The sequence below is a fragment of the Penicillium longicatenatum genome (genome assembly GCF_028827895.1).
Source record: "Penicillium longicatenatum strain IBT 33135 chromosome Unknown contig_3_segment0_segment0, whole genome shotgun sequence".
Taxonomy (NCBI): Eukaryota; Fungi; Ascomycota; class Eurotiomycetes; order Eurotiales; family Aspergillaceae; genus Penicillium; species Penicillium longicatenatum.
In genome coordinates this window covers 914,951-935,468 of record NW_026643121.1, presented here as the reverse complement: position 1 = coordinate 935,468, position 20,518 = coordinate 914,951, and the positions used below count along the sequence as shown (strand labels likewise).

General features: G+C 49.8%; 9 protein-coding genes across 9 annotated transcripts; 6 read left to right on the top strand and 3 right to left on the bottom strand.

Moving 5' to 3' along the window:
- Window positions 1–199: 199 nt before the first annotated feature.
- On the bottom strand, window positions 200–1,659 carry N7484_005711 (CTD-interacting domain-containing protein; the record flags this gene model as incomplete). Its single annotated transcript, XM_057116130.1, has 5 exons — window positions 200–1,032; window positions 1,102–1,243; window positions 1,299–1,357; window positions 1,408–1,499; window positions 1,562–1,659. 5 exons carry the CDS (start codon window positions 1,657–1,659, stop codon window positions 200–202), a joined length of 1,224 nt encoding a protein of 407 aa, XP_056972013.1.
- Window positions 1,660–2,109: 450 nt separating this feature from the next.
- Window positions 2,110–3,051, top strand: N7484_005710 (clathrin light chain CLC1; the record flags this gene model as incomplete). Its single annotated transcript, XM_057116129.1, has 4 exons — window positions 2,110–2,158; window positions 2,224–2,438; window positions 2,509–2,609; window positions 2,700–3,051. The coding sequence occupies 4 exons, from the start codon at window positions 2,110–2,112 to the stop codon at window positions 3,049–3,051; spliced, it is 717 nt and encodes a 238-aa protein (XP_056972012.1).
- A 419-nt stretch (window positions 3,052–3,470) lies between these two features.
- On the bottom strand, window positions 3,471–4,978 carry N7484_005709 (Hsp90 co-chaperone CDC37; the record flags this gene model as incomplete). The annotated part of the gene is made up of 2 exons (XM_057116128.1): window positions 3,471–3,963; window positions 4,020–4,978. The coding sequence occupies 2 exons, from the start codon at window positions 4,976–4,978 to the stop codon at window positions 3,471–3,473; spliced, it is 1,452 nt and encodes a 483-aa protein (XP_056972011.1).
- Window positions 4,979–5,420: 442 nt separating this feature from the next.
- On the top strand, window positions 5,421–7,893 carry mdr2 (ATP-binding cassette permease mdr2; the record flags this gene model as incomplete). Its single annotated transcript, XM_057116127.1, has 3 exons — window positions 5,421–6,659; window positions 6,714–7,349; window positions 7,405–7,893. The coding sequence occupies 3 exons, from the start codon at window positions 5,421–5,423 to the stop codon at window positions 7,891–7,893; spliced, it is 2,364 nt and encodes a 787-aa protein (XP_056972010.1).
- Window positions 7,894–8,343: 450 nt separating this feature from the next.
- N7484_005707 (nucleoside transmembrane transporter FUN26) lies at window positions 8,344–9,765 on the top strand (the record flags this gene model as incomplete). Its single annotated transcript, XM_057116126.1, has 2 exons — window positions 8,344–8,513; window positions 8,595–9,765. The coding sequence occupies 2 exons, from the start codon at window positions 8,344–8,346 to the stop codon at window positions 9,763–9,765; spliced, it is 1,341 nt and encodes a 446-aa protein (XP_056972009.1).
- Window positions 9,766–10,537: 772 nt separating this feature from the next.
- N7484_005706 (cytochrome P450) lies at window positions 10,538–12,246 on the top strand (the record flags this gene model as incomplete). The annotated part of the gene is made up of 5 exons (XM_057116125.1): window positions 10,538–10,579; window positions 10,646–11,252; window positions 11,304–11,761; window positions 11,848–12,023; window positions 12,084–12,246. The coding sequence occupies 5 exons, from the start codon at window positions 10,538–10,540 to the stop codon at window positions 12,244–12,246; spliced, it is 1,446 nt and encodes a 481-aa protein (XP_056972008.1).
- Window positions 12,247–13,141: 895 nt separating this feature from the next.
- N7484_005705 (uncharacterized protein) lies at window positions 13,142–15,212 on the bottom strand (the record flags this gene model as incomplete). The annotated part of the gene is made up of 3 exons (XM_057116124.1): window positions 13,142–13,610; window positions 13,674–13,972; window positions 14,031–15,212. The coding sequence occupies 3 exons, from the start codon at window positions 15,210–15,212 to the stop codon at window positions 13,142–13,144; spliced, it is 1,950 nt and encodes a 649-aa protein (XP_056972007.1).
- A 1,456-nt stretch (window positions 15,213–16,668) lies between these two features.
- Window positions 16,669–18,429, top strand: N7484_005704 (MDM34 family protein; the record flags this gene model as incomplete). Its single annotated transcript, XM_057116123.1, has 2 exons — window positions 16,669–17,003; window positions 17,073–18,429. 2 exons carry the CDS (start codon window positions 16,669–16,671, stop codon window positions 18,427–18,429), a joined length of 1,692 nt encoding a protein of 563 aa, XP_056972006.1.
- A 455-nt stretch (window positions 18,430–18,884) lies between these two features.
- On the top strand, window positions 18,885–20,306 carry N7484_005703 (CCDC47 family protein; the record flags this gene model as incomplete). The annotated part of the gene is made up of 4 exons (XM_057116122.1): window positions 18,885–18,945; window positions 19,011–19,616; window positions 19,654–19,879; window positions 19,934–20,306. The coding sequence occupies 4 exons, from the start codon at window positions 18,885–18,887 to the stop codon at window positions 20,304–20,306; spliced, it is 1,266 nt and encodes a 421-aa protein (XP_056972005.1).
- Between the last annotated feature and the right edge of the window lie 212 nt (window positions 20,307–20,518).

Here is a 20,518-nt window from a genome sequence, read left to right as displayed (position 1 = left end):
TTTATATGTTCCCGTTCAATATTGGCTAAATCCGAGCTGAACTGGGCAGTCTTGAAACTAGCGAAGAAGTATGTTGACCGAAATTCAAATAGTATTGACAAGTGTCGCAGATGGACGGACCTATTAAAACAGTTGAATGAACAGCTACCAGATTCAATGAAGGAAGAAAGGCTCAGGATAAATAACAATCCCCAAATCATTACTTCCCTTGCTGTGCAATCAGGGCAGCAACATCGTCATCGAGCTCCCCACCCGCAAACTGAGCGTAATCCTCCTCCCCATGGGTCACTTTGCGCCGCTTTGCCCCCGCCCCGTTTGCACTTAGATCGAAATCATTGCCCCCTGGAGAGAGTTCCGCCGGGTCAAGTGAAATTCCACTACCTGATTCCATATCAGGGATGACCAGTCCATCGGAGAGCTCCATTTGCGGCTCCTCGGTGAAAGGGCCATGGCTAGCCTGCTGTTGCTCGGGCTGGGGTGATCCGACAGGCGTTAACTCTTCAACAGGGGGAGGGGTCAGAGCTTCGGCTTCGGGACGAGGGACCTCTCCTTCAAAGTAATGAGGACCGGTATCGTCGGACATGTTTTGCATTATCGCATCCTCGACTTCACGCTTTTTCGAATCTGTCTGGGTCTTCCTCTCCGAGAGCTGTGCCACCAAAGCCTCTTCTTTCGCCAGTTCAGACCGGTTGTTTGCAAGAAGTTTCTCAAGCCCGTCGATCAACGCACGCCGGGATTTGATGACCTCCGAAACAGAACTCTCGGCATTGGCAAGAGATTTGAGGAGCTGACTCAGACGCGCTGCATGGACCGGAGGAGTAGGCTGTGGCTCCTTGTTATCCTGCATCTTGCTGTACTCGGAATCGGCATTTGCGGCAGAGGTCGTCGCGGTGATGGCAGCTTTATTAAGGGCGACTTGCAGTGGAACCAGCGGCTGGATTTCGGAGGGAGCAGACCCAGTGGAAGGCTCCTTGTTAAAGAGTGAGCCTCCGAGGGGCTGTTTCTTGGTGGTAGAGCGGGTTTTGTCGATTTCTAGAAACATAACTGCGTTAGAAAGACTGGCGCAGGAAGCCAAAGCGGCGTGCGACTGAGCTAGCTTACCGTTCACGCGAGCATCCACCGCATCGAGAATGGGTCCCTCGAATACATTTCGTGCTCTCCACACCTCCACGACACGGCGTAGCTTCTGCTGGATATCGTTTGATGAGCCTTTATAGGCGGTTGCTGTAGCCTCCGCGACGATCTGAGTCATGGTTAGTCCTGGGAGTTGGTTGAAGAAGATGTGTTTGATGACGAACTGGCGCAAAGGCAGTGAGAAACTCTTCTCTACCTCGAGCCTTTGATTGTTGGGAGACCTCTGTACGAATATTAGTCGATGAAGATGAGGCAAGGTGGGACGTTTTGTACCGTTGGCTAAGTAAACCAGGTTGAGGCGCTTGAGGGGCTGAGAGTCGCGAATCTTCTGTAGCCAGATCTGCGCAGTCTTATCGGCATGCCGTCTACATAAACAAAGCCAGGTTAGTATGTTTCCAGTAGGACACATGCTGTGTTGTTGTCATACCTATGAAACATGACCCACTGAGCGACAGTGACAATACTCTCCTGGGTCTCATTCAGAGCAGAAAGCTTTGCCTTGACGGCATCATCTGTGTAAGCCATTCTTGCAGGTCTTTACACGGATCCTTGAAAAGATAGGAGAAGCTAGGAAAGAGTCGGGGCGTTGAGAGGTTGAGTGTCGCGACAGTAACGGACTGGACCAAATGACGATGCGCGGTCAGAATTGAGAGCAATTGAGACTCGTGGAAGTAAGAGGAAGGAAAATCAATACGAGTAAGATCGTTCGAGCAAGCAACTGCAGGCAATCGTCGGCACTATGAATGCAGTTCTCCTTTGCGCAATCTTCAATACAGCAAGAAAATGTGAATGAAGCAGCTCTTTATTCCACTGACAACCCAAGCTCACTGACCGCCCTGGTCAAGTACGGGGTCCCGAGCGATTCGCCGACAACCTGTCAACTTACCTACTTCGAATCCTCATCTTCTCTTCAACTGTTTCTTACATTTCCTTTTCAACACCTTTTGTACCTTACAAAGCCACCTCTAAATCACAATGACCGATAAAGACCTTCCCGGCTTCCCTGCACTGGAGGGGTTTGATGGTATGTCCATCCACCGCACCCGGTGCCCCCATCCGTGTAAACAGTGCTAACTTCCTAATGTCTAGCCCCATCCGGAGCTGCTGAGATCGAGGAAACCGATGGTCTTGACTTCGAGCAACGTGAGGCCAATGCAGGCCTGGCCGGCGATTTTTCGGGGCAGGTCCCAACGAATGCCGATGACGACGATGACCTACTGGGCGGTGTTAACAGCGAACACGCTCAACAAGTAGCCAAATTCGAGGGTTCTTTCCCCGGCGCGGACACATACGGACAGAATGAGGTATGTCTTGGAGAATTGTGGTGCAGGACCTCCAAGGTTGGAGTTGCGCTGACATGACGGTGTCATCTAGAATGTCGCCCCTGGAGGAACAATTACCGGCTCCGGTTCCCCCTTCCCCCCGACTGGATACCAAAGCCCTCCCCAAGCTGAAGACGAGGGTGATGCTGTTCGGTAGGTTAAATTGGCCCCACCACGGCAAGCGGGCGCATGACGTCTGCAGCCTGCATCACCTAGCTAACCATTGGATGTTCCTACGTATAGTGAATGGCGTGAGAAGCGCGACGCTGAGATCGCCCGCCGCGCCGAGGTCTCAGCAGAGAAGAAGGAAGCTACCGTGCAAAAGGCTCGTGAGAACATCGACGACTTCTACGTTTCATACAACAACAAGGCCGAAAAGCACCGTGCCCAGACCAAAGCTGAAGCTGAGCAGTTCATAAACAGCCGTGAAGACACCTCTGCTGGTGGTACCAGCTGGGAGCGCATTGCCAAGCTGGTTGATGTCTCCGGAAAGGGCAATACCGGTGGTGCCAGTGGCTCTGGTAAGGAGCGCTTCCGTGAGCTGTTGATCGACTTGCGGAAAGACCAGGAGGCTCCGGGCGCCAGCGGGATCTAGGCTGCTTCTCTTTTGGCTCTGTTTTTTTCTCGTTTCAACAAGGGGACAAGTGAGGGACCACGGCTACAGGAGTTGCTTCGGGACTGGGGAGCGAGTGCTACTTATCATTGACACCCTGGAACGTGCGAGGTACTTGGTTCCCTGTACTGTTTCTTAGCTTACACACATTATCTAGAGAGCTTTATTTTCCCCCTACTATATTTCCCATTCTTTTCCTCTCTATGCAGCGACGTCTTCAGGGAAATTCGTGTAATTTAAGTATTTCAGACTGGTGGCATCGTTAATACCAAGGTTTTTCTTTTTATGATGCCCATGGCTTATTAAACATCGATGAATTCACAAAGATAACACATTTGATCAATAGCAGACCAGCGCACTCATTTGAGCCATTTCGAGTAATTAGTGACTTTTTGGGGGGTTCAATCCAGTTCTGTAATGTCACCAGCAGGCTCTCCGACCTCTTCCCGCTTACCCTCGGCCTCGAGCTCCGCCAGCTTCTTCTTGCCCTCTTCAGTGGTACCATCGATAATGCCTTCTTCCATACTGAGCATACCACTCTCACCCAACTGCTCCACAACCACTTCAGCCTCTTCCACGGACATCTTGCCAAGGACCTTGTTCACCTCGTCCAAAGATTCCGATTCTAGTGCCTTTTGAAGCTCCGGGGAGAAGGCATCAAAGATCTTGCGGGCCTCAATCTCAATGGGCTCCTGACTGTTCGGTTGAGGGAGGTTGATGGTGATCTTTGTGTTGGGGTCAACGGCATGCAGCTGGATTTGCTCAACACCCGCTGGGTCGTTAGAGGCGGAGCCATCCTTCTTCAACTCAGCTGCACGGCTCTTAATGCGGTGGTATGTCTCATTCACATCGTTGCTGAACAGGCCTGATGCGCGGTGGTCCTTGGTTGTAATGCTGTCACGATGATTTGTTAGTTAGATCCGCGGAATCGCATACTCTGCGCAACTTACCGGTTGAAAAAGAGCTTGATGCCATCCGGACCCAGGGAGCGGCAGTACTGCAGCAGTAGAGCCTGATGAACACACTGTCGAGCATAGTCTTCTTGGCCCTTCATCTGGCTGTTGAAAGCCTCGACAAGCAGACCATCAGTCTCCTTCTCGGCGACAATCTGGGGATGTGCGCTGATGAACTGCAGATAGGCAGCATAGTCATTAGGACGAAGTCGGGCAAACTTCCTGCCAAGTTCACTAATCTCAACGTCGGCGGGGTCATCATCGTCATCATTCTCGGCCGCGCCACCGGAAACCTGGCTGCCCGCACCAGGGTTCAACAGCTGAACCTCAGTGGACTTGGACGAGGTAGCTTGTGACTTATCGGTGGCCTTGGCGACATGGGATGTATTGAAGCCATCGTGCAATTTATCACTGGTAATCTTGCTGCCCTCCTCCTTCTCAAGCGTCGCAAGCTTCGTCAACAATTCCTTCTGCAGATTCTGCACCTTAGTCTGGTGACCCTCGACGCCTTTGATATATGCATCGATCATATTGTCGGGCTTCGAATCCTCGAACTCCTTCTTCACCATATCTAGCAGCGAGCTCATCATCTGAGAGTATTTGGGCTGCTCCTTTTCGTGCGTGTAGACGCCCTCTGGTGGTGGCGGGGCTTGATCGTCTGCGGGGTTGCTGGCAAACTCCATGATCGTTTGAAAGATAGGCTGCTCGGGGGAGGTAGTGGTTCCTTCGTGCTGCTTGAGCGCGGAGAGAAGCTTGTCGATGCGCGAGAGGAGGCCATCGTTGATAATGCGCTCGTATTTTAGGGTCTTAATGTCATGGCGGCGCTGTTCTCGTTGCTGATGGATTTGGTTCTGCTTGGCTCGAATAAACGAGCGCTTGTCAACATTAGGGTGAACCTCGATATCCGAATCATCGGACAGCTCGAGGGCATCCCATTTGCTGTAGTCAAGAACCATTTTGGCGTGTTGTGAATTTAGCTTGGATGAGGCGGGGTATGAACGTGGTGTAAGATATGTAGTAGGAAGAGTTGCAAGCCAGGAGTACCTGAAATTAAAACAATCACAGATATTCCAAGACACAGTCTCTAGAAGAGATATGCGAATAGTCCTGCAGGTGCACAGTTAAATAGAACCAGAACCAAAACATCCAAAAGCATCTACAGCTCTCGATTAGCTTCGATGGGCGGTGAATAATTCTGCCCATTGGACTTGCCGACAACGGGGGTTTTGCGATCTTACATCTCCACATGCTTTCGGGGAATGCTCTCAATGGTCATGGACCGTGCGGAATTGCTGTTTCTCCCATGAAAAGTACCAATAATGGCCTCACCTGTTTCCCTTTAGTGACTTCACAGCCTGATATTCTGCTGAGATCTTGAATTTACTGCCACTCCGAAAGATGCGCGGTCTCCGGCTGCCGGCCTGCGCTCCGGGCATCAGCTCTCGGTCGGTATTGAGACCGCAGAGCACTGTACTCCGAGAGTTGCTTTCCCAGTCAAATCGACCTTCCGTGCGATCCACCGGCTTCAATTATATCAACCGATCTTATTCAACCCCCTCCGAAGCTCTTCGCGACAGGCCCGGTCGTCTTTTCCGGTCGGCCGAAGCCCCCCTGTTAATTCACCAAAATGGCCTCCAAAATACCCCGTCGACGTCCAGTATGATTTCACAATCTCGATCGTTCTGTTCCACCCCTCGACATCTTGAAAAAAAAGCGCCTGTGCCCTCCAATCCCACCACTTCTCCCGGCCGCTCGGTTCCGGAAAAGGAAGAAGATGATTTTGACAAAGGATTCGAGCTCTCGGAACGAGCAGCACAAGCCGCACAAGTTAATCTGAGTGCTAGGCTGGCTAAAGATGGTGCTTCGGGCAAGAAATCTGGCTTCTCTGAAATTTGGCGACTGTTGAAGGTTGCACAGCCCGAATCCAAGAAGCTCGGACTTGCATTCTTCTTTTTGCTGATCTCTTCGGGTATTACTATGTCGATTCCCTTGTCGATTGGAAAGATTATGGATACGGCTACCAAGAGCGTGACAGAGGGCGGTGGTGAGCTTTTTGGCTTGAGTATGCCGATGTTCTACAGCGCTCTGGCAGGTGTACTGGTCATCGGCGCCGCTGCCAACTATGGCCGCATCATCATCCTTCGCATCGTTGGTGAGCGCATCGTCTCTAGACTTCGTTCCAAGCTCTTCCGTCAAACTTTCATCCAAGACGCTGAGTTCTTTGATGCCAACCGTGTTGGTGATCTGATTTCTCGACTGGGCTCTGATACCATTATCGTGGGTAAGAGTATCACCCAGAATTTGTCCGACGGATTACGTGCCGCGGTAAGCGGTGCAGCTGGTTTCAGTCTGATGGCCTACACTAGCTTGAAGTTGTCCAGTATCTTATTCTTGTTGCTTCCGCCAATCGGTCTGGGTGCTCTCTTCTATGGTCGTGCCATTCGGAACCTCAGTCGACAGATGCAGAAGAACCTGGGTACATTGACCAAGATTGCCGAGGAACGCTTGGGCAATGTGAAGACAAGTCAGTCCTTTGCGGGCGAAATTCTTGAGGTGAATCGATACAACAAACAGGTCCGCAAAATATTCCAAACCGGCAAGCGGGAATCTCTGATTAGTGCGGCTTTCTTCAGCTCGGTAAGCACCAAGCTCTAATGTAGACATCTAAACAGGTTGGCTAACGATTGATAGACGGGTCTTATGGGCAACATGACGGTTCTGTGTCTTCTCTACGTTGGAGGTGGAATGGTCCAATCTGGAGCCATCACCATCGGAGAATTGACCTCCTTCCTGATGTATACAGCGTACGCTGGTTCCAGCATGATTGGTCTTTCCAGTTTCTACTCCGAGCTCATGAAAGGTGTCGGTGCAGCAAGTCGACTCTTCGAGCTACAGGATCGACACCCGACCATCCACCCGACCAAGGGCAGGAGGGTGGACTCGGCACGTGGGCCTATTCGCTTTGAGAATGTCACTTTCAGCTACCCCACTCGTCCTGCAGTGACCATCTTCAAGAATTTGGATTTCGAGATCCCACAAGGAACTAATGTTGCCATTGTCGGACCTTCTGGAGGTGGCAAGTCAACCATCGCATCTCTTCTACTCCGCTTCTACAGCCCTACTGCTGGTAGAGTTTTGATTAATGGGACGGACATTAGTGGAATGAACGCCAAATCCCTTCGACGAAAGGTTGGCGTTGTTTCCCAAGAACCTGTTCTCTTCTCCGGCACCATTGCCGAGAACATTTCATATGGTCTGCCAGACGCAACTCGATCAGAGATTGTTGCTGCGGCCCGAAAGGCCAACTGCCAGTTCATCAGTGACTTCGTGAGTACCAAACATAAAAAAGACTCGTAGCCTACACATACTAACTATGCCATAGCCCGATGGCCTTGACACACATGTTGGAGCCCGCGGTGCGCAATTGTCCGGTGGACAGAAACAACGCATTGCCATTGCCCGCGCACTAATCAAGAACCCCGATATTTTGATTCTTGACGAGGCCACATCGGCGCTTGATGCCGAGTCGGAGACCCTGGTCAACAGTGCATTGGCCGCTTTGCTCCGGGGCAACAACACGACCATCAGTATTGCCCACCGTCTTTCAACAATCAAACGCTCTGACACTATTATTGTTCTTGCACCCGATGGCACAGTTGCCGAGCAAGGCTCCTACACGGAGCTTAGCGCTCGTCCAGATGGAGCTTTCACCAAGCTCATGGAGTGGCAAATGAGTGGTGGAGAAGCCACACAGTCTCCCAAACGGCCTGCGGAACCTGAAGAGCTTTGGGAGCTGCAGAGGGAGGCGGAGGCGGAGCCAGAGCTCTCGGACGAGGAGGTTGTTGAACATCCGCCCCACAAAAAGGATTAGACAAGGTGTCTTCTCATCCCTTTCTCTTTTGATCCTGTCATATTCATCTAGCGGAGTCTGGTGAGGGCTTGTAAGTCTTGCACACTCAAATGTTCTGAGGATCCTCTCTTCTCATACAGAATACTTTTTCTTTCGGCTCCTCGTTTTTTTTTTTTTGGCGATAGATATTACACGAACCTGGAACTATGTATAAACAACCAATATATTGGACTACACCACTTCAACTTTGACTAATCTTCGAGTATGTATGACAGTATGACGATATGTACCACATGGTCGCGGTCATTTGCGCCCGCATTCTTTCTCCGCTTTGGGTCACGTGGTCCCGTCCGAGGTCCCCGCTGATTCATCGGAGCTGTAACGTCCCCTCACGAGCTCTTTTACAAGATCATTGTCCTTTCTACGCTTCAAATCCTATTCAAATAGAATAGGAACATACAACCTTCAGTCATGGAGCGAGCCCGCAGGCTCATCTCAGACTCTGTGGCATACGAGCGTCTGGAAGACTCCGTGGAGGATGATACTGATATAGAACACCCTCAGTCTCAGCCGCAGTCACGCTTTTCGCGACTTGAATATGGTGTGTTCTTTCTATTGGGAATAAGCATGCTATGGGCGTGGTAAGTCAGATCTGGGGGATCATTTTCGTAGACTATGGAGTTCCCGATAAGCTCATGGATCTGACCTTCGTGACGTGATAGGAATATGTTATTAGCTGCTGCACCTTATTTCCACCAACGCTTCGAGTCAAATGAATGGACTTCGACCCACTACCAGCCCTCCATCTTGTCCGTCTCGACGGTCACCAACCTTATTTCGGCATATACCCTCGCCAGAGTGCAGAAGAACGTCTCTTACCCTTGGCGGGTGACGCTCGCGCTGTTAATGAATTGCTTTTTCTTCACGCTTCTTGCATTTTCTACGATCGTGTTCACAGGCGTTTCGGCTAAGGGATACTTTGCCTTCTTGATGGTGATGGTCTGGGGTGCCAGCCTGGCCACGGGTATCAACCAGAATGGAGTCTTTGCATACGCTTCGAGCTTTGGCAGGGAAGAATATACGCAGGCAATCATGAGTGGCCAAGGTGTGGCCGGAGTATTACCTTGCATTGTCCAGATTATCTCTGTGCTGGTAGTACCCAAAAAGGCCAACGGTGATCACGGGTCTCAGGCATTGTCATCAAAGTCTGCCTTCATCTACTTTATAACTGCCACAGGTGTGTCAGTGATGACATTACTCGCGTTTCTTCATCTACTCCGAAAACGCCCTGATCTGCAACCTAAGTCTACGCAGGAAGAGAATGCAGCGCTAGTCGACGATAGCCGTGTGCATGATAAGACCGTGAGCTTGTGGACACTCTTCAAGAAGCTTCGATATCTAGCCATTGCGGTTTTCCTATGCTTCACAATCACCATGCTGGCATTCCCGGTCTACACCTCTACAATCTTGTCAGTCAATGACCCGGAGAAATCACGGATATTTAGCTCGGCCGTCTTCATCCCATTGGCATTTTTGTTCTGGAATTTAGGAGACCTTGGTGGAAGGTTGCTCGTGGTAATCCCAGGGCTCTCTCTTGGCCATCGTCCGTGGGTCGCTTTTGTTTTCTCCGTTGCACGTATTGGATTTATTCCGCTTTATCTGTTCTGCAATGTGAAAGGCAATGGGGCTCTTGTGTCCAGCGACTTTTTCTACCTTTTCGTTGTGCAGCTTCTCTTCGGAGTTACGAACGGGTATTTGGTTTCCAGCTGCATGATGGGTGCGGGCCATTGGGTGTCTCCCCACGAGCGGGAAGCTGCAGGTGGATTTATGAGCATGATTCTGGTCGGTGGTTTGACGGCTGGTAGCTTATTGAGCTTCTTGGTGGCCAATTAATATCGTCTCGGCCACGGGTACTTCACAAATCTCAAATTGTTGGTTTTAATGACTTACGATAATATATTTCGGGTTTATAGAAAGTGCATATAAGATATTAGATGCCATCCCATTCTCAGTTATATTCATCCGGTTGTTGGTTTGAACCAAAACTTAGTGATATAATCTACGTATAGACATCGATTTCCACAAACTTTGTTGTTTCAAAGGACTAGCCCTGGAGAAACCCTAGTCGTTGTTCAGATGAGTTCTTGACAGCAAGCACATCTCACTATGCCTCCTCACCAGGTTACTACGTGAAATCACTCGCAAAGCTCCAAGACATGTTCACGGCGGTCATCAATAGTCCCTGTTTACTGGTGGGTGACGCTTTAGCCATGGCGTCAAACCTGGAGGCTGACACCATCGGTTTGTCTCTCAAAGGAAAACAAGGGTTGAAATTCAAGCGTCGATGGATAACAAACGGCAGTCCAATGGCGAAAGTTTAGGCTGAATCTGAGCAGCCTTACCGGATGTTTCCCACTAATTTTTCTACTTTTGGATTCGGACCACGAGCGCCTTCGCGTCTTCCGAATGGTAGAAATGTTACCAGGCCATCTCGTGCTCTAGATGATCCCTCATCACTCAACAAGAACCTCTCTCCGTTCCTCTATCTCCTGGCTTTCTTCACTCATATCCCGCCATATCTTTCACCAGGGCCCTGGTAACCGGAACTCGTTATCAGTCTTTCGCGCAGGATTCTAGCTCTTCGCTTATGAATTCCGGTTCAACCATGGTTTCCGCTTGGTCAATCATTTTGACTCTGCTCATAGTAGTAAGTGCAAAAGTTCTCCCCGATTCGTATATAATGAGCATATCATCTAATACAGATCACTTCCAGACGTTGGTTTATTTGTCGGGATGGATGGTGTATGCATTGTACTGGCATCCGCTGAGCCGATACCCAGGTCCCACACTTGCGGCCATTTCGCCGTTCTGTCACCTTCTCTGGGACATTCAAGGAAGACAGCACTCTGTTATCAAAGATCTACACGATCAATATGGAGATGTGGTTCGCATTTCTCCTAATTCGTTGGTCTACCGAGCCTCCTCTGCTTGGAAAGATATCTACGGTCATCGAAAGAAGGGACAGAAGACTTTTCTCAAAGATCCTTCTCTGTACGCACCGACGCCAAATGGTGTCAATGCTATTATCACCGCAAATGAGCATGATCATCAACGTATGCGTCGTCTTCTGGCACATGCATTCTCCAGCAAAGCCCTCAATGAGCAAGAGAGTATCCTTCATACCTACGCTGACATGCTGGTCAACAAGCTGGGGGACATACTATGCAAACCATCACCTGCCGTCATTGATTTGACTCGTTGGTTCGACTTTACTACCTTCGATTTGATCGGTGACCTAGCTTTTGGTGAGCCATTTGACTGCCTTGCCAATAGCACGTATCATTGGTGGGTCCTTATCATCTTGGATGCTGTCAAGGCAAGTGCGTATCTTAAAGTCTTCTGGTTTTACCCGCTGTTACTTCCGTTATTAGCTCTGCTAGTTCCAAAGCATCTTCTCGAGAAGCGTACCGCAAGTTTTAATTTGAGTGTGGAGAAAATGCGCCGCCGTCTCAACAGCAATACTACCAGACCCGACTTTACCTCATACATCCTCAAGCACAGCAAGGGCGGCATGGGGCTCTCGCCGTCCGAGATAGATGCCAATGCCGCTGTTTTTGTGCTTGCCGGTAGCGAAACAACTGCCGCTCTGCTATCGGGCTGCATGTTTTATCTGCTTTGCCATCGTGACAAGTACAAGCGACTTGTTCGGGAAATTCGCGGCGCTTTTAAAAACCCTTCCGACATCAGACTGGCACGGATTTCCGTGCTTCCATACCTCAATGCCGTCTTGACTGAGACTCTTCGCATCTACCCTCCTATTCCTGCTATGCTACCGCGTCTTGTACCGGAGGGCGGAGCCTTTATCAACGAAGCATATGTGCCTGCTGGGGTAAGTGCGGGTCGATCACTGCACCTTCTCGTCAGATGTATCGATCTCGATTCGTTGACTGCCGTTTCTATACTAACTACGCCCAGGTCTCTGTCTCGATCTCTTTGTACTCCAGCTTCCACGCATCCACTCACTTCAAACAAGCCCACTGCTTCATCCCGGAGCGCTGGCTCACTGGTGAGGAGTCCAAGGACTTTGCTTCTGACAACAAAGAAGCTTTCTACCCATTCTCACATGGACCACGGAATTGTCTGGGACAGCAGTAAGCAAATTTTACAGAATTATTGGCATATCGCGGTCAAGAAACTAACAGCTCGAATAGCCTTGCTAATGCGGAAATGCGCCTGATTCTCACAAAGCTTCTATGGCACTTCGATTTTGAGCTCCAACCCGAGTCTCTGGCCTGGTCCCAGCAGCGATCATTCTCTCTCTGGTCTCGCCCCGCTCTTATGGTGAAACTTGCCCGGGCTGGAGGTGAATTCTGACCTCGTTTCGGCATTGTGCATGAGCAATCGCTCGACATCATTATCATTCCCTGCTTTCATCTGTCATTTGACTTGGCTTTGCTTTCGGCGGTAGCTCTAGTTTTCTGAGGTTGTAGCCATCTGCCCCGCATGAGGTGCGAATTGATTCCATTTTTAGTTGCATATTGGAGCTTTGTCTTTTCTTTTGCTCTTTGTTATTTCGGGCCCTGATCATGTGAAGACCTTTAAGTCTGATAGCAATATCATCTGTGCACGTATCAATCGATCTCTCTCTCTCTCTCTCTCTCTCTCTCTCTCTCTCTCTTTGCTCCCATGCCCATCTGGAGTTCTACATCAATATTTTCCCGCCAATTTGCATTCGAAGATGTATCTTCGATGAACCCCAGTTATTGGTTGATCGCTCCACCACTAGCGCTACTTATCTCACAGTAAGACATTGTGGATACAGTAAATCGCCTCAGGATCTCATGGATGTTCTAGGCAGGGCTTGCGAGCAGGGCGGGGACGATGTGAGAGATATTACAGGTAGAACGCATTTCGGAGACCCGACCGGAGTTTGCAATCACTGTATTTACTCTTGGGGTCTATGCCTTCTTCCATCTGGGCATTCATTAGTGTCATCACAAGGTATTGGCTTGAGATATTAGCCAACTTTATCAAAATCAGGCAGATAGTGTATTAAGTCACATAGACCTCAATGACCTTGGAATGCATGCATTCATGCAGATTCTATATGCAACTTAAGCCCAAAGAGTAAAAATCGCAAACTCCTCGCCGTGATGATATCCAAATAATAAATATGGCCAATCCATACATCCCAGGATTAAGACTCCGTAAATATGCACAGAATGAAAGGAAAATGCTACCACAAAAAGCACCCAAGAGGAAACCTAGCTCAGAAAAAATCCTCCTCAGCGAGCCATTGTGAATCCATGGCATAAGCAACAAGATCGGCCGCACAACACATATCTTCATGACCATGTTCCAGGTCCAAAAGACTGAGCACCGAGTCGAGTCTTCCCTCGAGAGTCTGCTTGAGTTGTGCAACACGGGTTTGTAGATCTTTGGTCTGTCGTTCCTTTATGACGATACTAGCCACGCTTTGATCCTTGGGTTTGCTTGTTTTGCCCGTTGCTGATTGTCTTTCCATTACCCTGTTGGGTGAGCAGGGAGCCAAAGCCTTCCTTTGCGGCTGCGCTGCTGGTTGTTGAGAAGCTTCGGGCTTTCTGTTCTTCAACAGATTTTTCAAAATGAAAAGCAGCCAGACCAAATTGGTTCGCGGTGCATACTCTGCCCAGATACCGGGGATATTAGGTGTCTTCTCGGTTTCAGAAGGGTTTCCTGTGTAGACAGTTGCGCGCATACTGCATAGAAGCGTTAGTTAAAAAAAAATTCTTGCACGTCAGACGATGGAATTACCAACTTACTGTCTATAAGTGTCTCTCAACAAGATCTCGTCCTCATCCTGGCCAATAGCATCAAATATTTGCTTTTTATCCAAGTCTGACGAGGCATTCTCAATAATGCCTTCAGGATCATCGGGAAGATCAGCCAAGTGCAAGTCAGCGCGAGAGAGGGAGTAATCAATGATAGTAGTCTCCAATGCACTAATGCCAAATCCACTAGGGGATTGCTGGCGAGCAATCTCCATATCGGTGGGTGGTTCCATCGAACCATCTGGTCTAGTAGACCGAATGCATACATTCCCCAAATGAAGATCTCGGTGCTGAAAATAACTGCTATTAGCCAAACAACGCACCAACTTTCTCCAGTCCACAACTCACCTCAAAGAGAGCGTACTCCTCAGCACGAGCTAAAGCCATAGCTACGCCCCAGAAAATATCATAGATCTGGAAGGTCGATGTCCAGGAAAATTTCTCTAATTCACACCCCGCATCATCCATCTCTATAATTGCCCACAACTGGGAATCTGGGTACGCCTTTTTGTTCGCCGGGTTCGGGTTCATGCAGTCATCCTTAGTCTTCTTGTAATGATCCCAAGCAGCTTGAAAAGTTTCCGGGAAGCGGCCTTGCACCACATGAATCTCTCGGAAGCGGGCAAATCCAGGGATTGGATCTAGATATTTGAGCATTTTGACTTCGGAGACGATTTCGTCAATGCTGGTGAATTTCTTCGATCCCGGACCGCTTTGCGCTCGGAGTGGTACCACTTTAAACACACCATCTCCATACGCTCTCAGTTTCGCCAGTTTGGACTTTGAGACTGCTGGTCTACTGCCTTCTTCGTGTAAATGCAGTTTGTAAACCTCTCCGTATGAGCCTTCGGCTAGCTTCGCGACGTGGAACATGGTGGCAGACCGTGAGGCCCAGGTGCTGAAAATTTGGATGCTTTGTGATGATATTGATGATAGTGCTTCGTTCAGAATTGGGCGAACGTAGGCGTTCGCTTTGGTGTCGTGAACAAATCCAGATGATCTTCGCGCTGTGGGTGTCTTCCTCCGTGCTGCTCTTTCCCTTGAGGGTACAGTATCGGTCTCCTCTTGGGTCATTGTGGTTTCCGGCTGGGCCGCCTTGGGATCAATCCTCACCTCCACTATCGATTGGTAGTTCTTTTTCTTGGGGGCCTTGACCGAAGGTCCCTTGGGTGGGGTGTGCGCATGTTGTGGAGAGGCTGAAGTTGTCGGCTCGTCACGATCCTGGGCTCTTGGATTGATTGTCTGTTCTCCCTGGCTCTCTGGTAGTGGTAGAGTGCTGGCCTCCTGGACAGGATCTAGCTTCTCGGTAATGGACACCTTGGCCAATTTTTCCTGAATGGCTTCTACTGCCACATCTGATCGTTGAGGGTAATCGACTACCTTTGCTGGGCTCTTTTGATCGAACACAGCTCTGGGGGCATTGTTTCTCTTCTTCCCGTAGACTTTTCGCTGAGCAACTGTTCTGGTGGAAGGTTTTCGAGGGGGTGTAGGTGTCGCGTGACCCAATGGCGAGGTCGACTGGGTCTTCATGGTGGTTGCAGTCGCTATAGTGAGTTTTGATTCAGGGTACTATCATACATGAGCGAGGAAAGTCGACAATGGTGAGAGCAAAGGCTGTAAGGGAAAATCCCAGACCAATGATGATGCGTTTGTCCAGAGCGCGAAAGTATTGATCTTTATCCAAATATGGCTTAGCGCAACCGTTGCTCTGGTGAAGCATTCTTCTTATGTCAGCCAATCACAGCTCGGCTTTCTACGTCATATGGGGAATAGATCAGTTGATTAATGATGAAGTTGCTTTTGAAAATGTACATATTAGGATACATTTATTTTCGTGAGTATTGAGAAGATCCCTAAGATTCTTGCGGGTGATGAACTTAAGCTCAAGGGAGAATGAAACAACCTTAGTTTCTAGGTCCGCCTACAGGGGATAGCTGGAGTGTAACGCTACCTGATCTGATATATATTATCCAAATTGAGGCATCCGTACGAAATGGCCGACGACAGCTAAACAATAGCAGCATATCAAGACATTTCTATACAAACCAAGATAGAGAGAGTTGACAAAGCACTGCGGCAGAGTTTAGATCTTATTCAAGCTAAGAGACCGTTAGTAGAGAAGAACGGAGGATGTGCGAATGTGACCCAAAAGCTATTTGGCGAATGACTTCCTGAATCTTGTTTTTTTTTTTTTTTTTTTTTTGATTAATTGGCGATATGATAGATCTGTCAGATTGCAAAGAGGAGTCTCCCGACCACTCCAGTCTTCGATACAGATGTATAGCTACAGCATTGATATGCAGCTTGGACCAATCAGAGACTTTCCGTATTGCGGCGCATCTGACCCCGAGTACGGAGTACGGGGAGACTATAAGACACAAAAGACCCGAACGTGCGGGCTGGACTCAGGCCCTCGTGAGATCGGCGTAGGTCATGCCTGTTTTTGGCCCGCGTAAAACTTCGACCATCGCGTTTCAATGTTTTGTTTCCCCCCTTTCCCCAGTCCTATTCTCGGATTGGTGGCGCCGGATCAAAAGAAGACTTATGCATCCCACACTGTTTCGTAGAAGCTAAAGGAAACGTGAATGGTCCAATGAAGCCCCAAGTGGGAATGTCTTCGGGGCTGGTCGGAAAGAGTGGGACCGGCTGCACAAAGTCGAAGATGTGACGTACCCGGACTTGTTCTGGATTCTGGATTCTCAACCGTCATGCCAAAGGATCAAATCAAGTAGAAACAAGTAAAGTACTGAAAGATAGGAAACTGAAACAGGAGTAGGAATCTGATTTAAATTAGAAAGAAAATGATGTTGTAAAGGCAGGCAAGGTCAGAGCCTGTGACTTGTGACCTGTGACCTCGGGATCTTCTTTTTCCTTTTTTTTTTTTTCATTGCGCCTTTCCTCCTTAATTCGCCTCCACTTCCCCGGCGCGCTTTTTTCGTTACTTTCCAGTCCTCTACTCGTTTCATTTCCTTCTCAATGCGAGGGCATGGCGTTCAACTTCAACTGGTCGCCTTTGATGGCAGACGCGGGTTTTTACACTCGTGCCCAAGAACTGCTTACAGCCGCCCTCAATAAATCGCCGAAACCTCCCATCATCGTCGATGACATTATCGTGACCGAACTCAACTTGGGGTCTATGCCCCCTGATTTAGAAATTCTGGAGATCGGAGACCTTGCAGAGGATCGCTTTCGCGGCATTTTTAAGATGTCTTATTCCGGAGACGCCTTTTTGACCCTCAAGACCAGAGTCCAAGCGAACCCACTCAACACCTACTTGATCACGCGCCCTTCTTTTGCATCGCCGAAACCACTGGCAGCTGCGTAAGTGCCTCCGCAACTTGCGCGCCACGTAGCGGTCGTAGCGCTATGCTAACCTGTATCGCAATTTAGTACCCCGCTCACCATCCCTCTCCAAATCACACTCTCCGATTTCAAGCTCTCCGGCTTCGTCATACTAGTTTTCTCGAAGCAAAAGGGCATAACTGTCGTCTTTCGCAATGATCCCCTTGAATCGCTCAAAGTCTCGTCAACATTCGACTCTATTCCATTCGTGCGCGACTTCCTCCAGAAAGCGATCGAAGCTCAATTACGCATACTGTTTATGGATGAACTGCCCGCAATCATTCATCGGTTGTCGCTTCGCCTATGGGTTCCGGAATATCGCGCAGGGGAGGATGCACAGAACCAGACTGAGAATACCATCCAAGCGACCACCGAAGGTCCCGGCCAAGACCCGCTGGCGAGCCCACCACAGGACCCTGTCGACTCGCTTGGAAATGCGCTGAACGAATCCGAAATTGCGTCTCTGTCCCTAGACTCAGTCGAGACCCATTCCCTGTTCTCACAGAAAAACCTATTGCGCCTCGCCGCCCTGACAGATTCCCAACGCACCCTGTCGCTTTTCACACCTTCCATTAATGAGGTGGTGTACCGCGCCTGGACATCTCCTTCTGATCCCAGCGAGTTTCCTGCTAGCATAGCATCGCCTTTGAGTCCAACTCTGTCTCGAACCCATTCGCAGGTCGGTAGCATGTCGTCATCTGTACATGAGACCGGTAGCACCGTCTCCCTGCAAAGCCGACCATCTATATCAAGCCATTCGCTCAGTAGTTATGGTCTCAGCTTGGGCGCGGGACGCCATTCCAAGGCTCACTCTCGTAGACGAAAGAAGCGTGTGGTGGATTTGCGTCGTCCCAAGACGACCGATGACGCCATGAGTGTTAGTGACGATGGCAGCCATGCCGAGTCCACCGGTCCTCAATCAATCGCCTCTGCGCCCTTGCCAGTTGTGAATGAGCAGTCTGACGACCCTGTGACCCCACCATTATCTCCCGAGTCAGACTTCCACCTCCAGACAATCCCCGAACGGGATCGAATGAGCATTTCCCGACCAGCGCATCCTCGGGCTACCATGACACACGAGGAACCATACGGCCAAGAGACAATCCGCGCCTCCCAGGTCCAGGATGTAGATGCTACCCCTCGGCCCCTGCGACCCAGCTTCCACGACGAGAAGGCTGAAGCCGGTCCCTCCTCAGGTGCTGCTCGCCACCCTTTGCCTGCCACCGTGCTTCCATTCACCAAAGAAGACGAGGAAGCCAAGGGAGACTCTGTTGACCCTCTTCTTGTTGAGCGACTAGCGGGTGAAATTGCCCGTCGAATGCGCGAAGACAAGCTGATGAACAACACCTGCAGCAACTTCTGGGCTCGCTCTCAGGATGATGCACCCCCGGCCTATGGCCATTGAACACCGCAACTCTTTCCAACTTCTCTCTCCCCTCGAGCAAGACTCGCTTTTAATGACTGCTACGACTTTATTTTGTTTTTCATTTTGTTTTTTTCCTTTGTTGATTTGGATTTGGTTTACTTGGAAGCGGGATTGTACAAAATTGGGTTTCTGTGTGGACTTTTGGCGTGGCATTTTCTTTTCGAGGCTTGCTTTACTGGTTATTCTTTCTTCTTTTTGGATACCACACTCACTCGAGTTTATTTTTTGTATTATCTTCGGTTTCAGGGATACAAGGGGATATACAGGAAACAGGAATCTGAATTATGGACTTGGTTTTGGATGTCATGTGTCGATTGTAGTAAAAAAAAACTGGAGAATTGCGTGGGGGCGCTAGTGCCGGCGCAGCTTAGCTCCGCACTTCATTTCTCTCAACCTCCTTTCCCTTCCACCCACCCTCGAGTCTCCATTCAACCATGGCGGGTGTGTTCAAGAACGTATTTGGCAGCCAGCCATCTGGCGCCGGCTCTGATGATGGTAAGCCTTCTTATGCGCAATTGCATCTCCCGAGGAATCTCAATCTGACCGCAGTTCTTCCGTAGATTTCGCCGACTTTGTCGAAGCCCCGAATCCATCGCCTGCGTCCATTATCGCTGACTCGACCACCATCGCGGCTGCTAATACGCTTGGAGCCACTGCTCCTTATACAGCATGGTACCGGATATGGGAACGGACCTCTCCCAAGGATTTCATGCAGGAGGCTATGATCATGCCTTTCGTCCTACTCCTAGTTCTCTTCCATGTCTGGGGTACGCGGAAGAACCGCCGCAAGGCGCGTGAGTGGGCCCAAGCTCACATCCCTTCCCTCCAGAAGGAGTTTGCTGTCGTTGGATTTGATGGCATTGCCCGCACCAGCGATGATGAGACCATCACCGTGCAATTGGCCAACCCGGAGAAGAGCCTGAAGGAGAAGTCAGCCCACGAGTTCTCTACTTATGCGACTGGTCGCCAGAATGTTGCTTTCCTCGACATTTCCCTGAAGATGCCCAAGCGCTACAACCCCATTACCTACCTTATGGAGTACGCCTTCAGCTTCTTCTTTGAGAGCTGGGAGGCCCCTAGTGAGAAGTACGAGGCTCTGATGTACGCGTTTGATGGCAAGGAGAAGGATTTGGTTCCGGTCTTCGCCAAGGATACTCCCCCTGAAAGTGAACAACTCGACCTACGACGGATTCATCTGGGCAGTGGTTCACAAGAGCCACATGCGCAAGTTTCGTACTGATCGCTACGATGCCTCGATTACCTTCTCCAAGGACCACCCCAAGCTTCCCTCTTGGGTTACTGTGATGTCCGAGAGCGCTGAGATCACTGAAACTCTTCTCACCAAGGAGCTCATCCAGGCCATCGAGCAGGCTGGCAATGACTTTGAGTTTTTGATCGTGACTGACCAGCCCGTCGATAAGCCTACCAAGTAAGTCGATCATACCGAATAGCTCTCTAATTCACCGGCTAATGTCACCCTTAGGATTGATGAGACCGTTCCCAAGAAGCGTGTTCAGCTTTCGGTCAACCTTTCGTCCGCCGCCGGTTATGCCGCTACCGTTCCCCTCTTCAACCAATTCTTGCGCTTCGGAGATAAGCTTGTCGCAGCTGCCCACTTCCGTGGTGAGGTCCTGCGCAAGGTTCGCAATGTTCGCGAGGACGAAATTAAGAAGCTGCGCCGTGTTGAGGAGGAAGAGAAGGCCGAGGAGCGCAAGTTGGCTGCTGAAAAGATCAAGAAGGAAGAGCGCGAGCGTCTTCTGCGTGGTATGACTGCCGATGAGCAACGAAAGTATCTGGACCGTGAGAGTCAGAAGGAGCAGCGTCGGTCGTCGAAGCGCATGACCCGTAAGGGTTAAACGGTCCGCGGATTGAAAATCTGGGGATTATTCACTTTCTTTTCCTCTTGTATAAACTGCAACCGAGGTTGGAGCCAAATGGCAAAGGGGAAACTGTTTTAATCTGCCTTTAACCACACTTATCTGTCCCCAGATGTATTCATATCTTTTTATGGGCGATCGGAGGTTCAATGTCTTTGATATGAGGGGATTCAATATGAAATTTAATTGTT